Source organism: Coregonus clupeaformis, chromosome 22, assembly GCF_020615455.1.
Source record: "Coregonus clupeaformis isolate EN_2021a chromosome 22, ASM2061545v1, whole genome shotgun sequence".
Lineage (NCBI taxonomy): Eukaryota > Metazoa > Chordata > Actinopteri > Salmoniformes > Salmonidae > Coregonus > Coregonus clupeaformis.
Genome location: NC_059213.1, coordinates 584,934 through 612,443, shown reverse-complemented (window position 1 = coordinate 612,443; position 27,510 = coordinate 584,934). Strand labels below are relative to the sequence as shown.

At 45.2% G+C, this 27,510-nt stretch overlaps 1 protein-coding gene across 2 annotated transcripts; it reads left to right on the top strand.

Moving 5' to 3' along the window:
• The first annotated feature begins 211 nt into the window (after positions 1-211).
• gpd2 (glycerol-3-phosphate dehydrogenase 2 (mitochondrial)) lies at positions 212-26,641 on the top strand. 2 transcript variants are annotated; one of them, XM_045206349.1, is made up of 18 exons: positions 212-294; positions 1,686-1,798; positions 3,511-3,519; positions 4,427-4,598; positions 4,994-5,118; positions 5,537-5,634; positions 8,621-8,784; positions 10,971-11,135; positions 11,234-11,378; positions 11,670-11,863; positions 13,966-14,100; positions 14,552-14,727; positions 17,277-17,408; positions 17,587-17,745; positions 19,422-19,534; positions 22,906-22,984; positions 23,288-23,386; positions 26,076-26,641. In XM_045206349.1, the coding sequence occupies exons 2-18, from the start codon at positions 1,697-1,699 to the stop codon at positions 26,199-26,201; spliced, it is 2,193 nt and encodes a 730-aa protein (XP_045062284.1). In that variant the 5' UTR covers positions 212-294; positions 1,686-1,696; the 3' UTR covers positions 26,202-26,641. The 2 variants fall into 2 exon arrangements, with proteins under 2 accessions (XP_045062284.1, XP_045062285.1); XM_045206350.1 differs by lacking the exon at positions 3,511-3,519.
• The last annotated feature ends 869 nt before the right edge of the window (positions 26,642-27,510 follow it).

Genomic DNA, 27,510 nt, shown 5'->3' with positions numbered 1-27,510 from the left:
AGATACTAAACAACAATCATGTAAAATCATGACTACGGCTGGTGACACTAGTTGCACAATAGTGACCCCGCACTATTGAGGATGGGGATTCCAGAGGAAAAGTGGTGCACCAACCTCATTATTATAGCAACACCCTCTTAAACATGATTGGATAATCGTGTCATCCCATTGGTTTACCCATATGTCAGTCAACTAATCTCTGCTTCCTGGTTCTCCTGGCTGTCAAAGAAGAGTTGTATCACCGTTCTCAGTTTACGCCCTGGCGCTGTTATCATCAATTAAACATAGAAATCAGTAAGTGAACGATTTAGATACATATTTTGTGCCTTTTCCTTATTGCTCTATTGATAATATGACAAGTTAAACGACTGGCAGCGAGCCAGACAATATCATGCGGAACGTCAATGCGACATTGTATCCATTGCTAGAACCCTCTCTCCACTGCGCCTTCATAAACGTTTTCTGTTCTACGATAATGATACGGCTTTCAGTTTTATTTTACACCGTTGTATAGAATAGAAACAGTGTGAAATAGAGATATAATTTATTCCTGTTGCCTTTGCATTGGATAGCCAGTATCACCGAAATGGGGATGGATTTACATATTGTTTTTCATAATGCAATGTATAAGAATTGGAAAAAAAATGCTTAGTTAGTTTGGCCTCTAAATTCACATTGTCGTGTTTGTGTAACCTTCATTTGAGTTGATGTCACTGTTATTATATGTGTATTTGTTTCCACTAACTAAAAGTCTCAAGCTAAGATTTTGTCTTAGAGTGATTTACTGTATCTAATGTGGATGGTGGCGTCTGTCTCTCGCGTAATCATATCTCTTCCTCATGAGGTTCTCTGCGTCATTTCTTCATTTTCTGTCATTCAGTTGAAGAAACGGCTGCTCCCATGTGGATGTTTTGGGTGGAGATGCGTGTAGCCATGTGGGCTATGGTCCTGGTGTGTTGGGTGGAGATGCGTGTAGCCATGTGGGCTATGGCCCTGGTGTGTTATGTTGGAGATGTGTCACCAGGAAGTAATGCCATTCTGAAACCAATCATTGACTTGTCTCTCTGCATGGACTGGGCTATAAGACCCCTCCCCATTCATCAGCCATTGTAGTATAGAGCAAATGAGGGTTGAGTTCCTTGTTTAACCTTTCTGTTACTGGCCCAACGCTCTAACCAGTAGGCTACCTGCCTCACTCTAACACATTCACTGGATCAACAAGATGGTGTCATACTCATGCTACATAAACTTTTTTTATTTTCTTATGATCATATATTTTATTTTATGATCCCTCTGATAAACACATAATACACAGGTAATAAACACATCATGCAGCTTTAATGTCTCATCCAAAAGGATTTCCCTGTCTACATTCATGACAGATAAGAAAATGACATATGAAAATGTTTATTCTCATAGTCATCCTATGAGGGAAATCATTACCTCTGGCCTAGCGAAACAAGAGCTGCTGGTGTGCATGCATAAACCACTCTGATGTTTGCTCCGTTAAAGATTAGAATAGATTGAAAATGATGTGTCTTCAAGCAGATTGTCAGAGCACCTGGCCCTAGCCGATTGGCTCTTTGCCCTCGGGTCACGCCCTCTCCACATGATCACCTGTCATGTCATTGCAATATAACCCAGTGTATCTAACTCAGTCCACTGCTCTGTGTGTTGTGCTGCAGGACCAGCATCAATGGCGTTCCGGAAGGCCTTGAAAGGGACAGCTATCATCGGGACTGGGGCGGCCGCTGCTCTTCTGGGCCTGTCACAACTGTCGGAATACAGAAAGACGCAGGTAGGCCTGGGAGATTTGAGACATTGAGATTATTTAGTGGGTTAGGTTGCATTTTACACAATCTGCTTGTGTTGTTGTTTTGTAAACTTGTTTTTCTGATACTTGTATGGATGTTGAGTTTGTATGCTGCATTGAGGACATTACCGTTTTCTAATCTGATTTTATGTTGCCAAGGTTGTGGTTGTCTGTTTCTAAAGTCAGGACCTGTAAATGACCCCTCAGAGTCCCTCTGCTGCAGGTTACGTATAGTAACGAGAGTGGGAGAGCATCTGACAATGGCAGGGCAGGCTCCTGTGAGTCTACTAGGGAACGGCCATCTGGGCAGCAGGTTGGCATTTATTGGGAAGACTAATGTACTGGAGGCAGCTGTGTGGTCACTAGCTGGCACACACCTTAAGCCTAACCTGAAAGTAAGACCAAATAGAGCACCTTTTTTTTCATGAATTTTTACAATATAGCCAATTTTGACTTTGCAGCTGGCCCATCTAGCGGAATTCACTCAGTTCTGCCTCCAGGACAAGATTCATGACAGTAAACGTCAGCCTGCATCTGGGCATGTCTTATCTAGACTGAGGAATGTGTTCCACTTTCATTCAACACTATACTGCTTAGATGGGACTGCTGTGTAGAGTAAAGTTGACCTGAATATGAAGACAGTCAATGGGACTGCTGTGTAGAGTGAAGTTCACCTGAATATGAAGACAGTCAATGGGACTGCTGTGTAGAGTAAAGTTGACCTGAATATGAAGACAGTCAATGGGACTGCTGTGTAGAGTGAAGTTGACCTGAATATGAAGACAGTCAATGGGACTGCTGTGTAGAGTGAAGTTTACCTGAATATGAAGACAGTCAATGGGACTGCTGTGTAGCGTGAAGTTGACCTGAATATGAAGACAGTCAATGGGACTGCTGTGTAGAGTGAAGTTGACCTGAATATGAAGACAGTCAATGGGACAAACCCTGATCATAAAATAGCTCAATTTCTGTCTCAATTTGCCATAAACTGCCTTCGGGAGTGGTAAGATGGACTTTAGCTATGTGACGTGAGTAGTTCTTATGTCTTATTTCATTTACGTTCAGACAAGTAAGGGAACATGACTTATGATGTTTGATTAGTACACTGAAATAATCAACACTATTTCGGCGACAAACAAACAAACGGAGGTGCAATGGGAGTCCTGATTATTTTTCATTTAATCAAATCTGATGAAGCTCATGTGGATCATGTAGCATAGCGTCTGAAACTCTAGGGAACTGGCAAAAATACCCCTCCATGATGTTTCCATGGCAATGCATCACTTGATATTATTCATAGGGCAACTGCAGTGTGAACAAGCATTAGCCTGGTCCCAGATCAGTTTGTGCCGAACATGTTTGACGTGATAATGACTATATTGACAGCACAAACCATTCTGAGACCAGGAGACCACTGCATCACTGTAGACCAGGGATTGAAATAGCCAAGGAGTCACGCGGGTAACGTTAGAAAGAGAGAAACAGGTGCATCTCTTGACCTCTGAACCTAGTCAGAACCTCAGATATAAATACGACTTACAGTATACCTTCTATTTCAATGGTATGTTATTACAAGTGACATACCAGGTCACTTGTCCAAAGCATCTGAGCCTTTGTGTGACCCTTTGTCCTAATGTGAACTTTTATTTCTGTATCCTGGTATGATATCTTGTCCCCCAACCTTCCTCCCAAACAAGAATAAATGGGTAAGCAAAAGTCAAACGCCTCCGAAGAAATAATAATAATCTGCAATCATGCATGCGGACGACGGTAGCCATCACTAACTAACCCTTGAGATTATACTGCTAATTGGATAAATATGTCTGCTTGGTCTCCTCTGTGACAAGGGCACAATCTCTTTCTCTCTTTCAGCTTGAACGTTTATTTGTTTTCTGGCGGTGGGCGATTGGACATTTGCATGACATCCACTGTCTCACTGGCTCCATGTACTCAACGTGATTGCAGGGCAGACTGCCACTTAATTGTCTGTGGGTGTTTAAATATGCACGTCCATGGAAATAGACACTAATTATTTGATCTTGTTTGCTGTTACGGTCCTAAATTACAAATGCCCGGGTTTCATTCACAGATTTGCAAGTCAAATGGACCAAGTGGCGTCGCAGCAGCTCGATGTAATCATTTAGAGAATAAAATGTTAAATAGAAAAAGGAATAAAATGTTTCATTATGGCAGCCATCCTTGACTTGCTTGTCCCCATGATCCTTGAGTTCAGATCAGACTTGATTTGACTTTGTTCTTTTTTCCTCGAGTTATTTTGTGCGTTTGCATATCAGACACCAGGAATCATTGTTATTATCGAAGTACTACAAGCAGGGGTCTTTCTGTATGAATATGATTGCGGGTACAACCCTTAACAATATGCGTACCTGATTTTGTTGTTGTGACCATAGATATCTATGGTCGTGACAATGTTGTTGTGACAATGTAGACACATCTATCCCAGAGGAGATTATCCAAGGTTTAAGGCATTGCATTATGCCTTCACTAATCTCTGAACCCAGAACCAAATCTTGATTATGTTCACAGTCTGTCACAAAAGACTATGCCTTCACTAAAATAGATTTAACTGTGTATGTACTGCATGTTGTCCAGGCACGGCTGGCGTATGTAGCGGCGGAGGGGGAGTTACAGCAGCCGTTTAAAGATGAGCTCCCAACCAGACAGGCTCAGCTCTCCACCCTGCAAGACACTGAGGAGTTTGACGTCCTTGTCGTAGGGGGAGGGGCCACAGGCTCCGGATGTGCCTTAGACGCTGTCACACGCAGTGAGTCCCCAAAGAACTGCACCGTTTTGGGAAAACCTTTTTGGGTTGGGGTCAATTACATTTCAGTTCAGTCAATGTGCAGGAGAGTCGAGGCTATTCTTCTCTCAATATTATGAGGCCCTCAATGCAATATGCATGCCCTGCCATTTTCCCTTCATGAATATTATACGACAGGAGAAGCACATGGAAGTCATAACCTAGCAAAAGCCTCCTGAATAGCTCTGACTCTGAGGGTGCGTCCGAAATGGCACCCTATTCCCTATATAGTGCACTATGTTTGACCAGAGCCCTGGTTGAAGGTAGTGCGCTATATAGGGAATAGGGTGCCATTTCAGCCAGTCTGAGTCTAAATCCTAGTCTTGTCTTGATCTGTCTCTGTGTCTCTGCTCTCCTAGACCTTAAGACTGCCCTGGTGGAGAGGAATGATTTCTCATCGGGGACCAGCAGCCGCAGCACCAAGCTCATCCACGGGGGAGTACGTTACCTCCAAAAGGCCATCATGAAATTAGATTACGAACAGGTAAACGGCTCGCTTCTCCCATGCTGCCTGACAGTTGGTTCCCTCTGTGATCACATTGCTTTGTTTTCCCCCGTTGCGGACATTTGTCATTGAAAAGAGATTGAGAGGTTGGAAGATTCAGAGGGTTTTAGGGCACTAGGTGTTTCCAATAATCCTTCTTTAGTCTCGTATTGTGTTAATGCTACGAGCATACTCATACATGCACTGTATTACATACTCATACTATTCTACCAACATGCACTGTATTACATACTCATACTATTCTACCAACATGCACTGTATTACATACTCATACTATTCTACCAACATGCACTGTATTACATACTCATACTATTCTACCAACATGCACTGTATTATGTGTTAGATGATATCTAGCCATTTTACTGTACCTCTAAACCCCTCTTTCCCCTGTTCTCAGTACATGATGGTGAAAGAGGCTCTCCACGAGCGCTCCAACCTGCTAGAAATCGCCCCTCATCTGTCTGCCCCACTACCCATCATGCTCCCTGTTTACAAGTAAGACACGAGTCCATACAGTTAGTAGAATGAGAGTTACACCCTGTCAACTGAAAATGTTATGAGTGGTTGGTGGTTGTTCAACCGGATACAAGCCAGATGGCCATTCTGTATAACAGACAGCAATACCAGGTGTCCTCTAATGGTTACCTCTAACGGTTACCTCTAATGGTTACGTCTAATGGTTACGTCTAATGGTTACCTCTAATGGTTACCTCTAACGGTTACCTCTAATGGTTACTGACTGAAAGTCACTCTGCATAAGAGCATCTGCTAAATGACCAACATGTAAATGTAATGGCTGAATGTACTCTGTCTACTGGGCTGGTATAAAGATGCTGTACTGTACTATCTGTGTATAGATGGTGGCAGCTGCCGTACTACTGGGCTGGTATAAAGATGCTGTACTCTACTATCTGTGTATAGATGGTGGCAGCTGCCATACTACTGGGCTGGTATAAAGATGCTGTACTCTACTATCTGTGTATAGATGGTGGCAGCTGCCGTACTACTGGGCTGGTATTAAGATGCTGTACTGTACTATCTGTGTATAGATGGTGGCAGCTGCCGTACTACTGGGCTGGTATAAAGATGCTGTACTGTACTATCTGTGTATAGATGGTGGCAGCTGCCATACTACTGGGCTGGTATAAAGATGCTGTACTGTACTATCTGTGTATAGATGGTGGCAGCTGCCGTACTACTGGGCTGGTATAAAGATGCTGTACTGTACTATCTGTGTATAGATGGTGGCAGCTGCCGTACTACTGGGCTGGTATAAAGATGCTGTACTCTACTATCTGTGTATAGATGGTGGCAGCTGCCGTACTACTGGGCTGGTATAAAGATGCTGTACTGTACTATCTGTGTATAGATGGTGGCAGCTGCCGTACTACTGGGCTGGTATAAAGATGCTGTACTCTACTATCTGTGTATAGATGGTGGCAGCTGCCGTACTACTGGGCTGGTATAAAGATGCTGTACTCTACTATCTGTGTATAGATGGTGGCAGCTGCCGTACTACTGGGCTGGTATTAAGATGCTGTACTGTACTATCTGTGTATAGATGGTGGCAGCTGCCGTACTACTGGGCTGGTATAAAGATGCTGTACTGTACTATCTGTGTATAGATGGTGGCAGCTGCCGTACTACTGGGCTGGTATAAAGATGCTGTACTGTACTATCTGTGTATAGATGGTGGCAGCTGCCGTACTACTGGGCTGGTATAAAGATGCTGTACTGTACTATCTGTGTATAGATGGTGGCAGCTGCCGTACTACTGGGCTGGTATAAAGATGCTGTACTCTACTATCTGTGTATAGATGGTGGCAGCTGCCGTACTACTGGGCTGGTATAAAGATGCTGTACTGTACTATCTGTGTATAGATGGTGGCAGCTGCCGTACTACTGGGCTGGTATAAAGATGCTGTACTGTACTATCTGTGTATAGATGGTGGCAGCTGCCGTACTACTGGGCTGGTATAAAGATGCTGTACTGTACTATCTGTGTATAGATGGTGGCAGCTGCCGTACTACTGGGCTGGTATAAAGATGCTGTACTGTACTATCTGTGTATAGATGGTGGCAGCTGCCGTACTACTGGGCTGGTATAAAGATGCTGTACTCTACTATCTGTGTATAGATGGTGGCAGCTGCCATACTACTGGGCTGGTATAAAGATGCTGTACTGTACTATCTGTGTATAGATGGTGGCAGCTGCCGTACTACTGGGCTGGTATAAAGATGCTGTACTGTACTATCTGTGTATAGATGGTGGCAGCTGCCATACTACTGGGCTGGTATAAAGATGCTGTACTGTACTATCTGTGTATAGATGGTGGCAGCTGCCGTACTACTGGGCTGGTATAAAGATGCTGTACTGTACTATCTGTGTATAGATGGTGGCAGCTGCCGTACTACTGGGCTGGTATAAAGATGCTGTACTGTACTATCTGTGTATAGATGGTGGCAGCTGCCGTACTACTGGGCTGGTATAAAGATGCTGTACTGTACTATCTGTGTATAGATGGTGGCAGCTGCCGTACTACTGGGCTGGTATAAAGATGCTGTACTCTACTATCTGTGTATAGATGGTGGCAGCTGCCGTACTACTGGGCTGGTATAAAGATGCTGTACTGTACTATCTGTGTATAGATGGTGGCAGCTGCCGTACTACTGGGCTGGTATAAAGATGCTGTACTGTACTATCTGTGTATAGATGGTGGCAGCTGCCGTACTACTGGGCTGGTATAAAGATGCTGTACTGTACTATCTGTGTATAGATGGTGGCAGCTGCCGTACTACTGGGCTGGTATAAAGATGCTGTACTGTACTATCTGTGTATAGATGGTGGCAGCTGCCGTACTACTGGGCTGGTATAAAGATGCTGTACTGTACTATCTGTGTATAGATGGTGGCAGCTGCCGTACTACTGGGCTGGTATAAAGATGCTGTACTGTACTATCTGTGTATAGATGGTGGCAGCTGCCGTACTACTGGGCTGGTATAAAGATGCTGTACTGTACTATCTGTGTATAGATGGTGGCAGCTGCCATGCTACTGGGCTGGTATAAAGATGCTGTACTGTACTATCTGTGTATAGATGGTGGCAGCTGCCGTACTACTGGGCTGGTATAAAGATGCTGTACTGTACTATCTGTGTATAGATGGTGGCAGCTGCCATACTACTGGGCTGGTATAAAGATGCTGTACTGTACTATCTGTGTATAGATGGTGGCAGCTGCCGTACTACTGGGCTGGTATAAAGATGCTGTACTGTACTATCTGTGTATAGATGGTGGCAGCTGCCATACTACTGGGCTGGTATAAAGATGCTGTACTCTACTATCTGTGTATAGATGGTGGCAGCTGCCATACTACTGGGCTGGTATAAAGATGCTGTACTGTACTATCTGTGTATAGATGGTGGCAGCTGCCGTACTACTGGGCTGGTATAAAGATGCTGTACTCTACTATCTGTGTATAGATGGTGGCAGCTGCCGTACTACTGGGCTGGTATTAAGATGTACGACCTGGTGGCTGGAGGCCAGTGTCTGAAGAGCAGCTATGTGCTCAGTAAGAACAAGGCCCTGGAACTCTTCCCCATGCTGAAGAAAGACAAGCTGGTAGGAGCCATCGTCTACTATGATGGTGAGTAGTTCTCATTGTTATCTTCATTCAAAGGGCTTTTTAGTCCAGGGTTAGGTTTAATATGGGTCCGGGGAACTGCTCCAAAATGTATTACACTCTGGATAAGAGCGTCTGCTAAATGACTAGAATGTAAATGTAAATGAATTGCTAGACATACTAACACTTCAGTCAGTTATGCTCCTATAGGATGGTAATAACCTTCTCATTTATCAAGAGGCTTCCCTTCTGTTTGCTAAGTGGGCTATGTCTAGCGCCGGTACATGTCTAGCGCCGGTACATGTCTAGCGCCGGTACATGTCTAGTGCCGGTACATGTCTAGCGCCATACATTAAGAATTCATATTAGCCCACACTGTTATTAAACAAAACATTTTCATAAAAATAGTGCCTTTTTCCCAACAGTAACAACATTATATTTCCTTACTGTGGGTGTGATTTAAATGTGGCCCAAGTCAACAAAGACAAGACACAAGGGAGCCGGTGGCCATCAGATCTCATAAGTCCATTGATGCCTGAACCAATGCGTCTGCGAGCAGCTTGTGCGCTCTATGTGCCTTGGGTCAAGGCTGTGAAGTGTGTGCGTGGCCACGGAGACGACCAATCATATGTTCCTGCTCTATCTGGGTGTATTCTGTGCAGATAATGTCCCGTTAGTTGACTGGAGGCCTCTCTTTTTCACACCAACAGCAGCCAACTCTGTGTCTGAAGGCTGTCTGAATCAGTCAGTCTACATTTAGATTCTACTGGCTCCCTCCAAGAGTGGAAAGCTCTTCTCTGAGGGGGATAATATACCAGGCCAGATATCTGAGCAGCAGTTCGTCACATTCACTCACTTGACTTTCTGAGGAAAAGAGTGAGGCATGTTGATATTTCTTTTGTAGCATTTTGTTTATTTGAATGCGTTTTGATTATTGCTAATTTGTAATTTGCATAACATATTTTTAGTTTAACATTTCTTCCAGGTGGAATGTATGGGTATGTATTGTCTCTGGGAGTACTGTCTGTCTACCAGCTAACAGAGAGAATATTCGGAGGGGTTTTGTGTTGGGTTGAAGCAGCATTGTTGGGTTGGTTTGTACCCCTCCCCCCAGGAGGCAGAGGGGGTCTTTTCTCTCCAATTATTCCGTCTGGAACAATCACGGCCGTGACATTTCAGAAGCTGACCTTCTCTGCTACCGCGGCTCAGAGAAGAGGAGAGCAGTACCGTGGTCTGACTGCCAGCCTGCTCTGTCTCCTCCTCTTCTTCGGCCTGCCGGGTGGGATCTTAGACAGCACCAGTGTTACTCATTTCCCAGGAGACCAGTGTGGTCCAACACACACACACACACACACAAAATACAGGAGTCCTCATTCTTACTAATTCATTCTGCACAATTGTGTAATTGATTTTTTCAGCAAGCAACCATGAACTGGTTTGTTAGACGTACCGTATTTTGAGATACCAACCAGGTCTCCAGTCATACCTTCTGCTGCCTAATGTGAGGCGTCAGCTCAGCCAAGCACACCCCAGCCCCACTCCAGCCCACCTCAGCCCACCCCAGGCCAGCCCTGCCCACCCTATCCCACCCTAGCCGACCCCATCCCAGCCCACCCCAACCCTGGCTGTCACAACTAGCCCTGTCACCTCTCTTTCCCATCTCACAAGCTCTCTCACTCTAGTGATTTGAGTAGCACCAGGAAGCATGGATGAGGAACGGGCCCTGAGGGCAGGAATGAACCAAATGCCCCTGCAAGGGATTCCCACACATTAGATACACCACAGCCACACTGCACTTCAAGGCGCCGTTCCAATACTATTTAACTTTTTGGGCAACCCGACCAAATTCACATAGAAATGTGAGTTATAGATCTGTAATTCTCATTGAAACCAAGTCTAAGAAGCAGTAGATCTGTTCTATGTGTGCTATTTCTATGATTCTATTCTTAAGTTTAGTTTTTGCGTTTTTTACTTTCAAACAGCTGAAAATACAATATTTTTGTTTATGGAAAATATATTTCACAGCGGTTTAGATGGTACAATGATTCTCTACACTATAATTGCTTGTTTTGGCACATAAACTGGAATTAGGCGAACAATTTTTCACAACCAGGAAAAGGCGGAACAATTTCTGCATAGAAATTTAAAGAAATCTTACTTCCTTGTTTCTATTTCTCTTCAACCCTCCCCCTTCATCTCCCCCCACCCAGGACAGCATAATGATGCTCGTATGAACCTGGCGATCGCCCTGACAGCAGCCAGACATGGTGCTGCCATCGCTAACTACACAGAGGTGGTCCACCTGCTGAAGAAGACAGACGCAGTGACGGGCAAGGAGAAGGTCTGTGGGGCGCGCTGCAGGGACGTTATTACAGGTACACATGGACACACACACACACGCACGCGCACGCGCACACACACAAGACACAGTATGACGGTGGTTTTTGATTGAAACTGTTATGATCTCTCACAGGAAATGAATTTGACGTCAGAGCCAAATGTGTCATCAACGCCACGGGACCGTTCACTGACTCTCTGAGGAAAATGGACGACGGGAAAAACACTAATATCTGCCAGCCCAGTGCTGGGGTTCACATAGTTATCCCTGGTTATTACAGGTACAGTACAGGGACAGCACCACACAGTCACACCTTCACACCAGGGACAGCACCACACTGTCACACCTTCACACCAGGGACAGCACCACTCTGTCACACCTTTACACCAGGGACAATAGCACCCTCACAACCAGTTAAACTTAGGTCATGAATTTAAATTCAACTCATGAATTGAAAAGTGTCATTTATTTTTAATTAGGGAATTTCAATTCAGCAGCGCTGACCAACCAGGTCTTCCTAAATGTAGTTGTCATATCCATAGCCCCTCCTCCCTCTGCCCTGTTCTTGTAGTCCTGACAACATGGGTCTCCTGGATCCGGCAACCAGCGACGGCCGTGTCATCTTCTTCCTGCCCTGGGAGAAGATGACCATCGCCGGGACAACGGACACGCCCACTGACGTCACCGCCCATCCCATCCCCAGGGAGGAAGACATCAACTTCATCCTGAACGAAGTCCGCAATTACCTCAGCCCTGATGTAGAGGGTACGTAACCCCCCCAAACTACCTCAGCCCTGATGTAGAGGGGACGTAACCCCCTCAAACTACCTCAGCCCTGATGTAGAGGGTACGTAACCCCCCCAAACTACCTCAGCCCTGATGTAGAGGCTACATAACCCCCCCAAACTACCTCAGCCCTGATGTAGAGGGTACGTAACCCCCAAACTACCTCAGCCCTGATGTAGAGGATACGTAACCCCCCCAATCTACCTCAGCCCTGATGTAGAGGGGACGTAACCCCCAAACTACCTCAGCCCTGATGTAGAGAGGACGTAACCCCCCCAAACTACCTCAGCCCTGATGTAGAGGGGACGTAACCCCCCCAAACTACCTCAGCCCTGATGTAGAGGGTACGTAACCCCCCCAAACTACCTCAGCCCTGATGTAGAGGGGACGTAACCCCCCCAAACTACCTCAGCCCTGATGTAGAGGGTACATAACCCCCCCAAACTACCTCAGCCCTGATGTAGAGGGGACGTAACCCCCCAAACTACCTCAGCCCTGATGTAGAGGGTACGTAACCCCCCAAACTACCTCAGCCCTGATGTAGAGGGACGTAACCCCCCTCAAACTACCTCAGCCCTGATGTAGAGGGTACGTAACCCCCCAAACTACCTCAGCCCTGATGTAGAGGGACGTAACCCCCCAAACTACCTCAGCCCTGATGTAGAGGGGACGTAACCCCCCAAACTACCTCAGCCCTGATGTAGAGGGTACATAACCCCCCCAAACTACCTCAGCCCTGATGTAGAGGGTACGTAACCCCCCCAAACTACCTCAGCCCTGATGTAGAGGGGACGTAACCCCCTCAAACTACCTCAGCCCTGATGTAGAGGGTACGTAACCCCCCCAAACTACCTCAGCCCTGATGTAGAGGGTACATAACCCCCCCAAACTACCTCAGCCCTGATGTAGAGGGTACGTAACCCCCCAAACTACCTCAGCCCTGATGTAGAGGATACGTAACCCCCCCAATCTACCTCAGCCCTGATGTAGAGGGGACGTAACCCCCAAACTACCTCAGCCCTGATGTAGAGAGGACGTAACCCCCCCAAACTACCTCAGCCCTGATGTAGAGGGGACGTAACCCCCCCAAACTACCTCAGCCCTGATGTAGAGGGACGTAACCCCCCAAACTACCTCAGCCCTGATGTAGAGGGGACGTAACCCCCCAAACTACCTCAGCCCTGATGTAGAGGGACGTAACCCCCCAAACTACCTCAGCCCTGATGTAGAGGATACGTAACCCCCCCAAACTACCTCAGCCCTGATGTAGAGGGGACGTAACCCCCCCAAACTACCCCAGCCCTGATGTAGAGGGTACGTAACCCCCCCAAACTACCTCAGCCCTGATGTAGAGGGTACGTAACCCCCCCAAACTACCTCAGCCCTGATGTAGAGGGGACGTAACCCCCTCAAACTACCTCAGCCCTGATGTAGAGGATACGTAACCCCCCCAATCTACCTCAGCCCTGATGTAGAGGGTCCGTAACCCCCAAACTACCTCAGCCATGATGTAGAGGGTCCGTAACCCCCAAACTACCTCAGCCCTGATGTAGAGGATACGTAACCCCCCCAAACTACCTCAGCCCTGATGTAGAGGATACGTAACCCCCAAACTACCTCAGCCTTGATGTAGAGGATACGTAACCCCCCCAAACTACCTCAGCCCTGATGTAGAGGATACGTAACCCCCAAACTACCTCAGCCTTGATGTAGAGGATACAAAACCCCCAAACTACCTCAGCCTTGATGTAGAGGATACGAAACCCCCAAACTACCTCAGCCCTGATGTAGAGGATACGTAACGTTGACTTTCAAACAGCACAGCAGCTAGTAATTATGCTGGAGACACTACAGGCTTGATTTTCTGATTGTTTAGCTTGAAATGGGTTTGCCGTTTGATGTAATACCTGTCCGATGCCTCTGTGCCTCAGGTAACGATCTCTGTCACCACATGCAGATGAGATTCACTGTGTTCTCTGACTGGTTCTAGGACCTCTGATAAGATATGATATGATGTGGTCATTTGATTTAGCAGAATCTTGTGTGCGATACTGACTCTGTCCTCTCCCTGTGGTCCTCAGTGAGGAGAGGAGACGTCCTGGCAGCATGGAGTGGTATCCGTCCTCTGGTCACTGACCCCAACTCTAAAGACACCCAGTCCATCTGCAGGAACCACATAGTCAACGTCAGCGACAGCGGCCTGGTCACCATTGCAGGTCAGTGCCTACTCTAAAACAAGTTGTATCCTGATTCAGTGCTATATACCTGTAGTAGTTTATAGTGTGTTAGTAGCCATCAATAGCCCTTAGCCTATAGACTTTTCCTGCTCAAATTTGATAGGGCATGTCCTGTATTCTGTCTGGCCATGTATCTAATAATAATGATAATTTGGTGGGTGTTTGTATTTGTCCTATTTCATATATCTACAAGTGTGTATTATACACGTGTGAATTGCAAATGTGTTTTTTGCAAATCCCACTCCCCCTGAGACACCCTCAGAGAGCAATTAGGGTTAAGTGCCTTGCTCAAGAGCACATCGGCAGATGTTTCACCTTATCGGCTCGGGGATTTGAACTAGCGACTTTCGGTGACTGGCCCAATGCACTAACCGCTAAGCTACCCCTATCGTATCTGGTGTGTGTAACATGGATGATCCCATCACCTCAGGTGGGAAGTGGACAACATACCGCTCCATGGCGGAGGAGACCCTGGACGCAGCGGTTGCAGCCCACAGGCTGGGGGGCGGGCCCAGTAAGACAGTGGGTCTGGTGCTGGAGGGGGGCCAAGACTGGACCCCCACCTTGTACATCCGACTGGTGCAGGACTACGGCCTGGAGAATGAGGTGGGGACAGACCCTTCCCATAGACCTTCAGTCTTTAGCCACCATTTTGGATCTATAATTCTCCCTAAGGCAATGTCAATTGCACTATGGTTACACAGGCAGTGCCTTGCAAAAGTATTCATCTCCCTTGGCGTTTTTCCTATTTTGTTGCATTACAACCTGTAATTTAAATGGATTTTTATTTGGATTTCTTGTAATGGACATACATAAAATAGTCCAAATTGGTGAAGTGAAATGAAATAAAAAAGAAATAACGGAAAAGTGGTGCGTGCATATGTATTCACCCCCTTTGCTATGAAGCCCCTAAATAAGTTCTGGTGCAACCAATTACCTTCAGAAGTCACATAATTAGTTAAATAAAGTCCACCTGTGTGCAATCTAAGTGTCACATGATCTCAGTATATATACACCTGTTCCGAAAGGCCCCAGAGTCTGCAACACCACTAAGCAAGGGGCACCATGAAGACCAAGGAGCTCTCCAAACAGGTCATGGACAAAGTTGTGGAGAAGTACAGATCAGGGTTGGGTTATAAAAAAATATATCCGAAACTTTGAACATCCCACAGAGCACCATTAAATCCATTATTAAAAATTTTAAAGAATATGGCACCACAACAAACCTGCCAAGAGAGGGCCGCCCACTAAAACTCACGGACCAGGCAAGGAGGGCATTAATCAGAGAGGCAACAAAGAGACCAAAGATAACCCTGAAGAAGCTGCAAAGCTCCACAGCGGAGATTGGAGTATATGTCCATAGGACCACTTTAAGCCGTACACTCCACAGAGCTGGGCTTTACGGAAGAGTGGCCAGAAAAAAGCCAATGCTTAAAGAAAAAAATAAGTTTGGTGTTTGCCAAAAGGCATGTGGCAGACTCCCCAAACATATGGAAGAAGGTACTCTGGTCAGATGAGACTAAAATTGAGCTTTTTGGCCATCAAGGAAAACGCTATGTCTGGCGCAAACCCAACACCTCTCATCACCCCGAGAACACTATCCCCACAGTGAAGCATGGTGGTGGCAGCATCATGCTGTGGGGATGTTTTTCATCGGCAGGGACTGGGAAACTGGTCAGAATGGAAGGAATGATGGATGGCGCTAAATACAGGGAAATTCTCTTACAGAGATTTGAGACTGGGACGGAGATTCACCTTCCAGCAGGACAATGACCCTAAGCATACTGCTAAAGAAACACTTGAGTGGTTTAAGGGGAAACATTTAAATGTCTTGGAATGGCCTAGTCAAAGCCCAGACCTCAATCCAATTGAGAATCTGTGGTATGACTTAAAGATTGCTGTACACCGGCGGAACCCATCCAACTTGAAGGAGCTGGAGCAGTTTTGCCTTGAAGAATGGGCAAAAATCCCAGTGGCTAGATGTGCCAAGCTAATAGAGACATACCCCAAGAGACTTGCAGCTGTAATTGCTGCAAAAGGTGGCTCTACAAAGTATTGACTTTGGGGGGGGTGAATAGTTATGCACGCTCATGTTTTCAGTTTTTTTGTGTTATTTCTTGTTTGTTTCAGAATAAAAAATATTTTGCATCTTCAAAGTGGTAGGCATGTTGTGTAAATCAAATGATACAAACCCCCCCAAAATCAATTTTAATTCCAGGTTGTAAGGCAACAAAATAGGAAAAATGCCAAGGGGGGTGAATACTTTCGCAAGCCACTGTATATCATATATCAGAACATGTAACGTTGGTTAACGGTTGGATGAGGTTGAAAATGTTGAGATGATGTTGCGTTACAAGACAGCAGTACACAGGGATATTGATCCGAGGCTCTAGACCAGGGTGTATTCAACTCTTACCCTACGAGGTCCGGCACTTGCTGGTTTTCTGTTCTACCTGATAATTAATTGCACACACCTGGTGTCCCAGGTCTAAATCAGTCCCTGATTAGAGGGGAACAATGAAAAAGGGTAGTGGAACTGGCTTGGAGGTCCAGAGTTGAGTTTGAAGGCTCTAGACCAGACCAGTGTACTTCCCTTTCAAGGTTTTAGAAGTCATCTGTACCAGGTAGGCTCCACTTCCTATCTATGTTAACTTCTCATTAGAGAAAGCCTTCCCCACCATTAGGTTTTTTTTCTATAATATTCCAAAAGGTCAGTGTTCATATTTTGACAGCATTTGACCTTTTGTTGAGAGAGCTAAGCCAACCATCTGAATAGCAATAACTCCTTGTTTGGTCCAAACACATGATAAATCATAGACATAACTGTATGTACCCATCACCCACCTCAGCATATCCAAAACATTGGAGCTGTGCTGAAAGATCGTATCGATCCACAAGGAGTTGCCTTTTAACAGCTGCCTGCTGCGTTTCACAATACTCTCTCAATACTGTCTTTGGCAAACGCTGTTGGTCATATTCAAACAAAACCATTAACTGGTCTTCAATCATAAAGTGTCACCCTAAACCTTGTTTCATTGATTATATGACCCCACACAATGTCCCTATCACAGTGCAATGCCATTTTGTCTTGGTAAAACCTCAAACATGGATTGCGGTTTTGATTGAATAGTGCCATGTTTCCCATAATTCCACAGGTTGCCCAGCACCTGGCAGCGACGTACGGGGGGAAGGCATTCGACGTGGCCAAGATGGCGCGGGTCACTGGGAAGAGGTGGCCCATCGTAGGGAAGAGACTGGTCTCTGAATTCCCTTACATTGAGAGTGAGGTGCAGTAAGGCTACTACAGAATACTGCATCAGATTTGTAAAAGACAGCATGTTTATGTACACACACACACACACACACACACACACACACACACACACACACACACACACATCATGACCATAAACTATTACGTTCTATTATCTATCCAATTGAAACACTCCCCCCACCCTCCTCCAGGTGAGGTATGCCATTAAGGAGTATGCTTGTACAGCCATCGATGTGATCGCCAGGCGCACACGGCTGGGTTTCCTCAACGTGCAGGCTGCTGATGAGGCACTGCCACGCATCGTAGAGATCATGGGAAAGATGCTGGACTGGAGTGATGAAAAGAGGACGGTACGTCACTAACTGTTGTTCCCGTCTTCTAGACTGTAGTTCAAATGACTGTCTGGCAGTGTTACAGAAAGTATTTTAGAACACCTTTTAAATAACATATACAAACAAAGAAATACTTTTTTATGTTTAAAAATAACAACTTGCCTTAATATCTATCTTTAAATCCATCTTTGTATGATTTCCTGTCCAGTAAAGACTTAGGACCTGTTTTAATACAACCATTGTTTTAATGATTCAGTGACTACAATGCATTCTCTCATTCTCACTCACTGGACTAATAATAATGTTTTGATTTGAGTAGGGCCAACCCTAAATCCATGTGCTGCTATTCCGTTTTATAGGAGCGCTGGAGCCGCTGTTAGATCAGAATATAATAGTAGGCGCTACGCCCTTCCTGGATTTCCCCCTCCAGGGGGGTGTGTGTGAACTTTCCCCCAGTTCTGGTATTCCTGTTGTCCTGCTCTTTACAGGTTTAGTACAAGATGCATGAGTTCCTTTTACTTTATAAGTTGTTGTTACAGTTAGCTATGATCCCTTTTCATGAATTATGACTTAAATGAGTTATGATTAAAGTTATGAAGAATATACACTATATATACAAATGTATGTGGACACCCTTTCAAATTAGTGGATTCAGCTATTTCAGCCAAGTCAACAAGTCAGTTCGTCAAATTTCTGCCCTGCTAGAGCTGCCCCGGTCAACTGTAAGTGCTGTTATTGTGAAGTGGAAACGTCTAGGAGTAACAATGGGTCAGCCGCGAAGTGGTAGACCACACAAGCTCACAGAACAGGACCGCCGAGTGCTGAAGCGCCTAGCGCGTAAAAGTCGTCTGTCCTCGGTTGCAACACTAACTACTGAGTTCCAAACTGCCTCTGGAAGCAACGTCAGCACAATAACTGTTCGTCGGAAGCTTCATGAAATGGGTTTCCATGGCCGAGCAGCCGCACACAAGCCTAAGATCACCTAGCGCAATGCCAAGTGTCGGCTGGAGTGGTGTAAAGCTCGCCGGCATTGGACTCTGGATCAGTGATGAATCACGCTTCACCATCTGGCAGTCCGACGGACGAATCTGAGTTTGGCTGATGCCAGGAGAACACTACCTGCCCCAATGCATAGTGCCAATTGTAAAGTTTGGTGTAGGAGGAATAATGGTCTGGGGTTGTTTTTCATGGTTTGGGCTAGGCCCCCTTAGTTCCAGTGAAGGGAAATCTTAATGCTACAGCATACAATGACATTCTAGACGATTCTGTGCTTCCAACTTTGTGGCAACAGTTTGGGGAAGGCCCTTTCCTGTTCCAGCATGACAATGCCCCCGTGCAGAAGGTGAGGTCCATACAGAAATGGTTTGTCGAGATCGGTGTGGAAGAACTTGACTGGCCTGCACAGAGCACCTTTGGGATGAATTGGAACGCCGACTGCGAGCCAGGCCTAATCGCCCAACATCAGTGCCCGACCTCACTAATGCTCTTGTGGCTGAATGGAAGCAAGTCCCCGCAGCAATGTTCCAATATATAGTGGAGAGCCTTCCCAGAAGAGTGGAGGTTGTTGTAGCAGCAAAGAGGGGACCAACTCCATATTAATGCCCATGATTTTAGAATGAGATGTTCGACGAGCAGGTGTCCACATACTTTTGGTCATGTATTGTAACTTATCTTCACAACCATGGTTTGTTTAGGAGGAGCTGGAAGCTGCTAAGAAGTTCCTGTACCTTGAGATGGGCTACAGGTCCCGCTCTGAGCAGCTGACCGGGACCTCAGAGATCACACTGGACACACAGGAAGTGGCAAGGTACTCTACTGTCTACTTTACTCTCTACTTCCTGTCTACTTTACACTCTACTTCCTGTCTACTTTACTCTCTACTTCCTGTCTACTTTACGCTCTACTTCCTGTCTACTTTACACTATAGGGCAGGGGTGTAAAACTCAATCAGTGCCATATTGAAAAAAACACAACAAATTTACGGGCCAGACATAGCCTATTCATAGCCTATTATGTTTTTTTTTTACTATTAAAAACTGGCCCAAACTGGCCATTGTTTTATTTGAAAAAATATGGCCCTTTACAATGTCCACTTACACTGCCTTCGGAAAGTATTCAGGTCCTTGACTTTTTCCACATTTTGTTACGTTACAGCCTTATTCTAAAATTGATTACATTGTTTTTTTCCCCTCGTCAGTCTACATACAATACCCCATAATGACAAATGACAAAGAAAATACAGGTTTTTAGAAATATTTGCTAATTTATTAAAAATAAAACAACTGAAATATCACATTTACATAAGTATTCAGACCCTTTACTCAGTACTTTGTTGAAGCACCTTTGGCAGCGATTACAGCATTGAGTCTTCTTGAGTATGACACTACAAGCTTGGCACACCTGTATTTGGAGAGTTTCTCCCATTCTTCTCTGCAGATCCTCTCAAGCTCTGTCAGGTTGGATGGGGAGCGTCGCTGCACAGCTCTTTTCAGGTCTCTCCAGAGATGTTAGATCGGGTTCAAATCCGGACTCTGGCTGGGCCACTCAAGGACATTCAGAGACTTGTCCCGAAGCCACTCCTGCGTTGTCTTGGCTGTGTGTTTAGGGTCGTTGTCCTGTTGGAAGGTGAACCTTCGCCCCAGTCTGAGGTCCAAAGCGCTCTGGAGCAGGTTTTCATGAAGGATCTCGCTGTACTTTGCTCCGTTCATCTTTGCCCCGATCCTGACTAGTCTCCCAGTCCCTGCCGCTGAAAAACATCCCCATAGCATGATGCTGCCACCACCATGATTCACCGTAGGGATGGTGCCAGGTTTCCTCCAGACATGACACTTAACATTCAGGCCAAAGAGTTCAATCTTGGTTTCATCAGACCAGATAATCTTTTTTCTCATGGTCTGAGAGTCTTTACGTGTCTTTTGGCAAACTCCAAGTGGGCTGTCATGTGCCTTTTACTGAGGAGTGGCTTCCGTCTAGCCACTCTACCATAAAGGCCTGATTGGTGGAGTGCTGTAGAGATGGTTGTCCTTCTGGAAGGTTCTCCCATCTCCACAGAGGAACTCTAGAGCTCTGACAGAGTGACCATCGGGTTCTTGGTCACCTCCCTGACCAAGGCCCTTCTCCCCCGATTGCTCAGTTTGGCCGGGTGGCCAGCTCTAGAAAGAGTCTTGGTGGTTCCAAGCTTCTTCCATTTAAGAATGATGGAGGCCACTGTGTTCTTGGGGACCGTCAATGCTGCAGAAATATTTTGGTACCCTTCTCCCAGATCTGTGCCTCGACACAATCCTGTCTCTGAGCTCTACGGACAATTCCTTCGACCTCATGGCTTGGTTTTTGCTCTGACATGCACTGTCAACTGTGGGACCGTATATAGACAGATTTGTGCATTTCCAAATCATGTCCAATCAATTGAATTTACCACTGGTGGACTCCAATCAAGTTGTAGAAACATCTCAAGGATAATTAATGGAAACAGGATGCAACTGAGCTCAATTTCGAGTCTCATAGCAAAGGGTCTGAATTCTTATGTAAATAAGGTATTTCTGTTTTTTTATTTGTAAGAAATTTGCAAAAATGTCTAAAAACCTGTTCTCGCTTTGTCATTATGGGGTACAATGTAATCCATTTTAGAATAAGGCTGTAACGTAACAAAATGTGGAAAAAGTCAACGGGTCTGAATACTTTCCGAAGGCACTGTATGTACATAGGATGCTGTATATAGCATTTATAACATATTAAAACAAAAGAAGAGCTCAGTAATATTTGTCCAGCCTGCTGCTATGCTTGCAGATGTGCATAATATGCTGCGACCCTAATCAAAAAGTATTTAAAAACTCAAAATAACAAAAATGTAGCTAGGTTGTTGTAACATTTAAACTTAAAACATGGATCACCGCTGTATGGTGCACTCAAAATGTCTTGTAGATGAGTAGTCAGCCTAGCCTACTGCTCAAATGTTGCTGTTGTTGTGGAAAACTCGATCCAAAGGCAGAGACTATTTAATTGTATAATAGAAAAATCTTTAATGCATACGAGCAGCTGCAAGGTAGATCCGTCTCTGATCTGAGTCTGGGAAGAACTTGGAGGGGAGATGGTTAAATGTCCCTTTTATATACTGTGAGGTGATAATAAAATCATATTGTTAACACAACAGTTATTTTATACAAGCAACAGTTCCGGAACACAATGGCCTTGTGTTAGGGTGCACACATACCAGGAGTCTATGAAAGGCATAACATCACAGTCCAACGCAGAACATATCTCTTGAGAAGTGACAACAGCTCACCCCAAATTATGCCCCCACACTGTAACAGGCCTACATGTTTCTCCTTTGCATGGTGTTTTGTTGCCGGTTTAGTTTTTTGGTTATTCACTGTCAAGCTTTAAAAACCGAAGCCAGACTGCAACATGTTAGTAGCCTAGCTAGGACTGTGGCATGTGTCTGGACACTTTCCCTCGGCTGCGCGCCGGAAACGGGACACACGAACGCAATGCAGTTGATGTTGAATTCACCGACGTGAGCGTGCATCAGGCTGTAATTTCATAAAGTAGATGACTCAACTGTTCACTCATTTATACTCGCTTGTGTGTCCTATTGTCCTTTAGTAGTCATTTATACCCACGTGTGAATCCCTTATCTTATAACTTTTTGACGACCAAGATTACATTTTCTGTAGACTACAGCAATGACTCGTTGGAACCGAAACGTGGCATGGACATGTAGCCTACAACACGTATAAACTTTGGGTCCGGTAGAAGATTTGGTCAGTGCCATTGGTGATGACATGATACAGCTCACTGGCTGGCTGTGTGGGTCTGGAACAGGCGCTATGTGGCAATGCACTGCCGTTTGGCGTGCAGCGCGTTGACAGTGCTTGCTGTGACTTATAGTGCAGCGCACTGTGGCTGTATGGAAGCGGGACAAAATGAATTGACAACCCAAATCATTGCGCGGGTCCAGATAGAAATGTGTCACAGGCCGGATTCTGCCCGCGGGCCTTGTGTTTGACACGTGTTCTAAGGGAGCAACTGACTGGATTGAGATGGACCCCTGATATACCAAGGGGTCAATCTCAATTCAGGCAGTTGCTCCCTCCCATCTGACCTTCTTAAGTCACTCCCCTTGAGATGTTGCCACGATTTGAGATGATGATTGCATTAATAGCTCTGTCTGATTTACAGGTACACAAACCGGTTCCACAAGTTTGACAAAGACAGTAAAGGCTTCATCACCACAGTGGACGTTCAGAGGGTCTTACAGGTGAGAAACTTTCCCATCTCTCTTTGGAATCTTTTTCCATGTGTGCAGACTGGGCTCATGTAAACTGTGTGCAAAGGCCATTGCTAAGCAACTAACAAAAGAGGTGTGGTGTCATTTCCTGATATTTTGTCTCACTGGTCTCTCTCCCCCTCCCAGAACATAATTTCCTGATATTTTGTCTCACTGGTCTCTCTCCCCCTCTCAGAACATAATTTCATGATATTTTGTCTCACTGGTCTCTCTCCCGCTCTCAGAACATAATTTCCTGATATGTTATCTCACTGGTCTCTCTCCCCCTCCCAGAACATCAGTGTTCAGATTGATGAGAACGCTCTCCATGAAATCCTCAACGAAGTGGACCTCAACAAGAATGGACAGGTGGAGCTGAATGAGTTTTTACAGGTAGGTGTTTTTTGTGTGTATGTATGTATTTGTGTGTGTGTGTGTATGTGTGTGTGTATGTATGTATTTGTGTGTGTCCCCTGTCCTCTCTCCACCAATAAGAGGACTCATTCATTCTCAGGCCCATGGTCAATATTCTCTCTCGCTCTCTCTCCTCTCTTGCTCTCTCTTTCTTTCTTTCTTTCTTTCTTTCTTTCTTTCTTTCTTTCTTTCTTTCTTTCTTTCTTTCTTTCTTTACCGTGAGAAGCTAAACAAACAGACCAGGCTGGAGAACATGATAATACACTCCTCAGGGAGAAGGATAAATTACCCAACCCCCCCCCCCCCACACACACACACACACACACCAACACTCAGCTACAGAACAGGTAGATGCTCCCATTAGTTTTACATGATTACAACATTCCAATTAATAGAGAATAGGTGATTCTGTTCGCTGGGTGTTTTTTCCCTTGTGCGAGTGGCAAGGCATGACAGACCCTCCTATGAAGGGAGCTGTAGGTGTGAAAGCCTAACTGGGAGTACGTTCTCTCCTGACCAGATACAGATCATTAGAGGCTGAAACATATGACAATGACTCCAGGTAATGAGGGTGAGATAGATCTACAGTACTTCCAGGTTGTTAGTAGTCATCATGTGATCAATTAGGAAGTATAATGCTGAGGACCATAGAATACCTTTATTACAAGAACTGTTGACAGGAGATGACTTTCCATGGTCAAGTAAAAATCCCAAAATGGTTTGGGGTACTGTAAAACCGGTGTACTACTACTATCAGTGTTAGTAGTATTAGTGCTCTGTCCAGAAACGGCCAGACTACCCCTAGATTAGAACCTGCTCCAGCATTATAATGCATCTCTATCCCTGCCTCATAAAAATACAGTGCATTCGGAAAGTATTCAGACCCCTTGACCTTTTCCACATTTTGTTACGCTACAGCCTTATTCTAAAATGGATTAAATTGTTTTTTCCCCCTCATCAATCTACACACAATACCCTATAAAAAAATATAAAAAAACAATGTAAAGTGGTTATCCCACTGGCTATAAGGTGAATGCACCTATTTGTAAGTCGCTCTGGATAAGAGCGTCTGCTAAATGACGTAAATGTAAATGTAAATGATAATGACAAAGCAAAAATATGTTTTTAGAAATGTTTGCACATTTATTACAAATAAAAAACTGAAATATAATACATTTACATAAGTATTCAGACCCTTTACTCAGTACTTTGTTGAAGCACCTTTGGCAGCGATTACAGCCTGGAGTCTTCTTGGGAATGACGCTATAAGCTTGGCACACCTGTATTTGGGGTGTTTCTCCCATTCTTCTCTGCAGATCCTCTCAAGCTCTGTCAAGTTGGATGGGGAGCGTCGCTGCACAGCTATTTTCAGGTCTCTACAGAGATGTTAGATCGGGTTCAAATCTGGGCTCTGGCTGGGCCACTCAAGGACATTCAGATACTTGTCCTGAAGCCACTCCTGCGTTGTCTTGGCTGTGTGCTTAGGGCCGTTGTCCTGTTGGAAGGTGAACCTTCAGTCTGAGGTCCTGAGCGCTCTGGAGCAGGTTTTCATCAAGGATCTCTCTGTACTTTGCTCCGTTCATCTTTCCTTTGATCCTGACTAGTCTCTCAGTCCCTGCCGCTGAAAAACATCCCCACAGCATGATGCTGCCACCACCATGATTCACCATAGAGATGGTGCCAGGTTTCCTCCAGACGTGACGCTTGGCATTCACGCCAAATAGTTCAATCTTGGTTTCATCAGACCAGAGAATCTCGTTTCTCATGGTCTGAGAGTCCTTTAGGTGCCTTTTGGGCAAACTCCAAGCGGGCTGTCATGTGCCTTTTACTGAGGATTGTCTCCCGTCTGACCACTCTACCGTAAAGGCCTGATTGGTGGAGTGCTGCAGAGATGGTTGTCCTTCTGGAAGGTTCTCCCATCTCCACAGAGGAACTCTGGAGCTCTGTCAGAGAGACCATCGGGTTCTTGGTCACCTCCCTGACCAAGACCCTTCTCCCCCGATTGCTCAGTTTGACCGGGCGGCCAGCTCTAGGAAGAGTCTTGGTGGTTCCAAACTGGAGGCCACTGTGTTCTTGGGGACCTTCAATGCTGCAGAATTTTTTTGGTACCCTTCCCCAGATCTGTGCCTCGACACAATCCTGTCTCGGAGCTCTACGGACAATTCCTTCGACCTCATGGCTTGTTTTTTTCTCTGACATGCACTGTCAACTGTGGGACCTTATATAGACAGGTGTGTGCCTTTCCAAATCATGTCCAATCAATTGAATTTACCACAGGTGGACTCCAAGGAAGTTGTAGAAACATCTCAAGGATGATCAATGGAAACAGGATGCACCTAAGCTCAATTTTGAATCTCATAGCAAAGGGTCTGAATACTTATGTAAATAAGGTATTTCTGTTTTTCATTTGTTTTTTCGCTTTGTCATTATGGGGTTTTGTGTGTAGATTGATGAGGAAAATATTAATTTAATCCATTTTAGAATAAGGCTGTAACGTAACGAAATGTTAAAAAAGTAAAGGGGTCTGAATACTTTCCAAATGCTCTGTACACACACACACACACACACACACATATATGCACACAGCGTATCTCGTTGCATTAGTTTGATACCTTGCATTACGTCCAGTTTCCTCATCCTCTATATTCCCTCTGTTCCCTGCACCCAGCTGATGAGTGCTGTGAAGAAGGGCCAGGTGTCTGACAGCAGGTTGGCCATCCTCATGAAGACAGCTGAGGAGAGCCTGGACCTGAGGGCACCTGTGTCTGTGGACCGCAGTGGAGGAGGGGTGTGAGGGGAACCCATCCGCACCGTACCACCACACCGTACCACTACACCGTACCACCACAACGTACCACTACACCGTACCACCACCACTACACCGTACCACCACAACGTACCACTACACCGTACCACCACACTAACCAGAGCTGTGGTACTAAGGATGACAGGGATGGCAGGGATGGATGGAAGGGATGCCAAGAAGAAGACTGCCTGGACCTGGTGTCATTATGGTTCAACGTTGCAGTGAGATGGAGAAGTCATAGGGTGATAAGTATTGTAAACAACAAGAGTACAAATTAGATTTTTATCCTCATTTAAAGATTAATATGTGTCATCCCTAAGTGTTTTATTGTGAAGTTGAGGCTAGATAAGGGCGGCAGATAGCCTAGCGGTTAAGAGCGTTGGGCCAGTAACCGAAAGGTCAGTGTGCCCTTGAGCAAGGCACTTTACCCTAATTGCTCCTGTAAGTCGCGCTGGATAAGAGCGTCTGCTAAATTACTAAAATGTAAATGTAAAATGTAGTTTGATGTTAGACATTTTTTATAATAATTTTTTTAATTCATATTTTCATGGAGGGAGACAAGGGAGTATGTGGCCAGTTTTCCATGACACTGGATTCTCACTACTACAAAGTCAATGGGTTTGACAATCAGTGCCTCTGAATAATTCTGTAACTCACTGTTCATACTGTTTTTATAATCTCATCATTGCTTCGCCTTTTATGCTCCAGTTATATGGCTTTGTAATATATTTTTTATTGTTCAGTCTTATTGATGTTATCGGTGATTTATGGATGTCCACATTTCACTGGAACTGTACTTTGGACGTGGTTCTTATGCCAGTTCACCAGTACAAGAACCAGTTCCGCCTCTTAGTGGACAACTGGCATTACAGTACCATGCAGTTTATTCATACTCAAGCTTAACGTTTCCACCTCTTCGTTTCTGACTTCAGCATGTTACTGTAACTTTAACTCACTGTTCCTCGCTGCAGTGCGATTGTATAATTAAGCAATAAGGCCCAAGGGGGTGTGGTATTTGGCCAATGTACCACGGCTAAGGGCTGTTCTTAGGCACGACGCAACGCGAAGTGCCTGGATACAGCCCTTAGCCGTGGTATATTGGCCATATACCACAAACCCTGAGGTGCCTTATTGCTATTATAAACTGGTTACCAACATAATTAGAGCAGTACAAATAAATCTTTATCATACCCATGGTATACAGTCTGATATACCATGGCTGTGAGCCAATCAGCATTCAGGGCTCGAACTACCCAGTTTATAATGGCCAATATACCACTGCTAAGGGCTGTTAGTC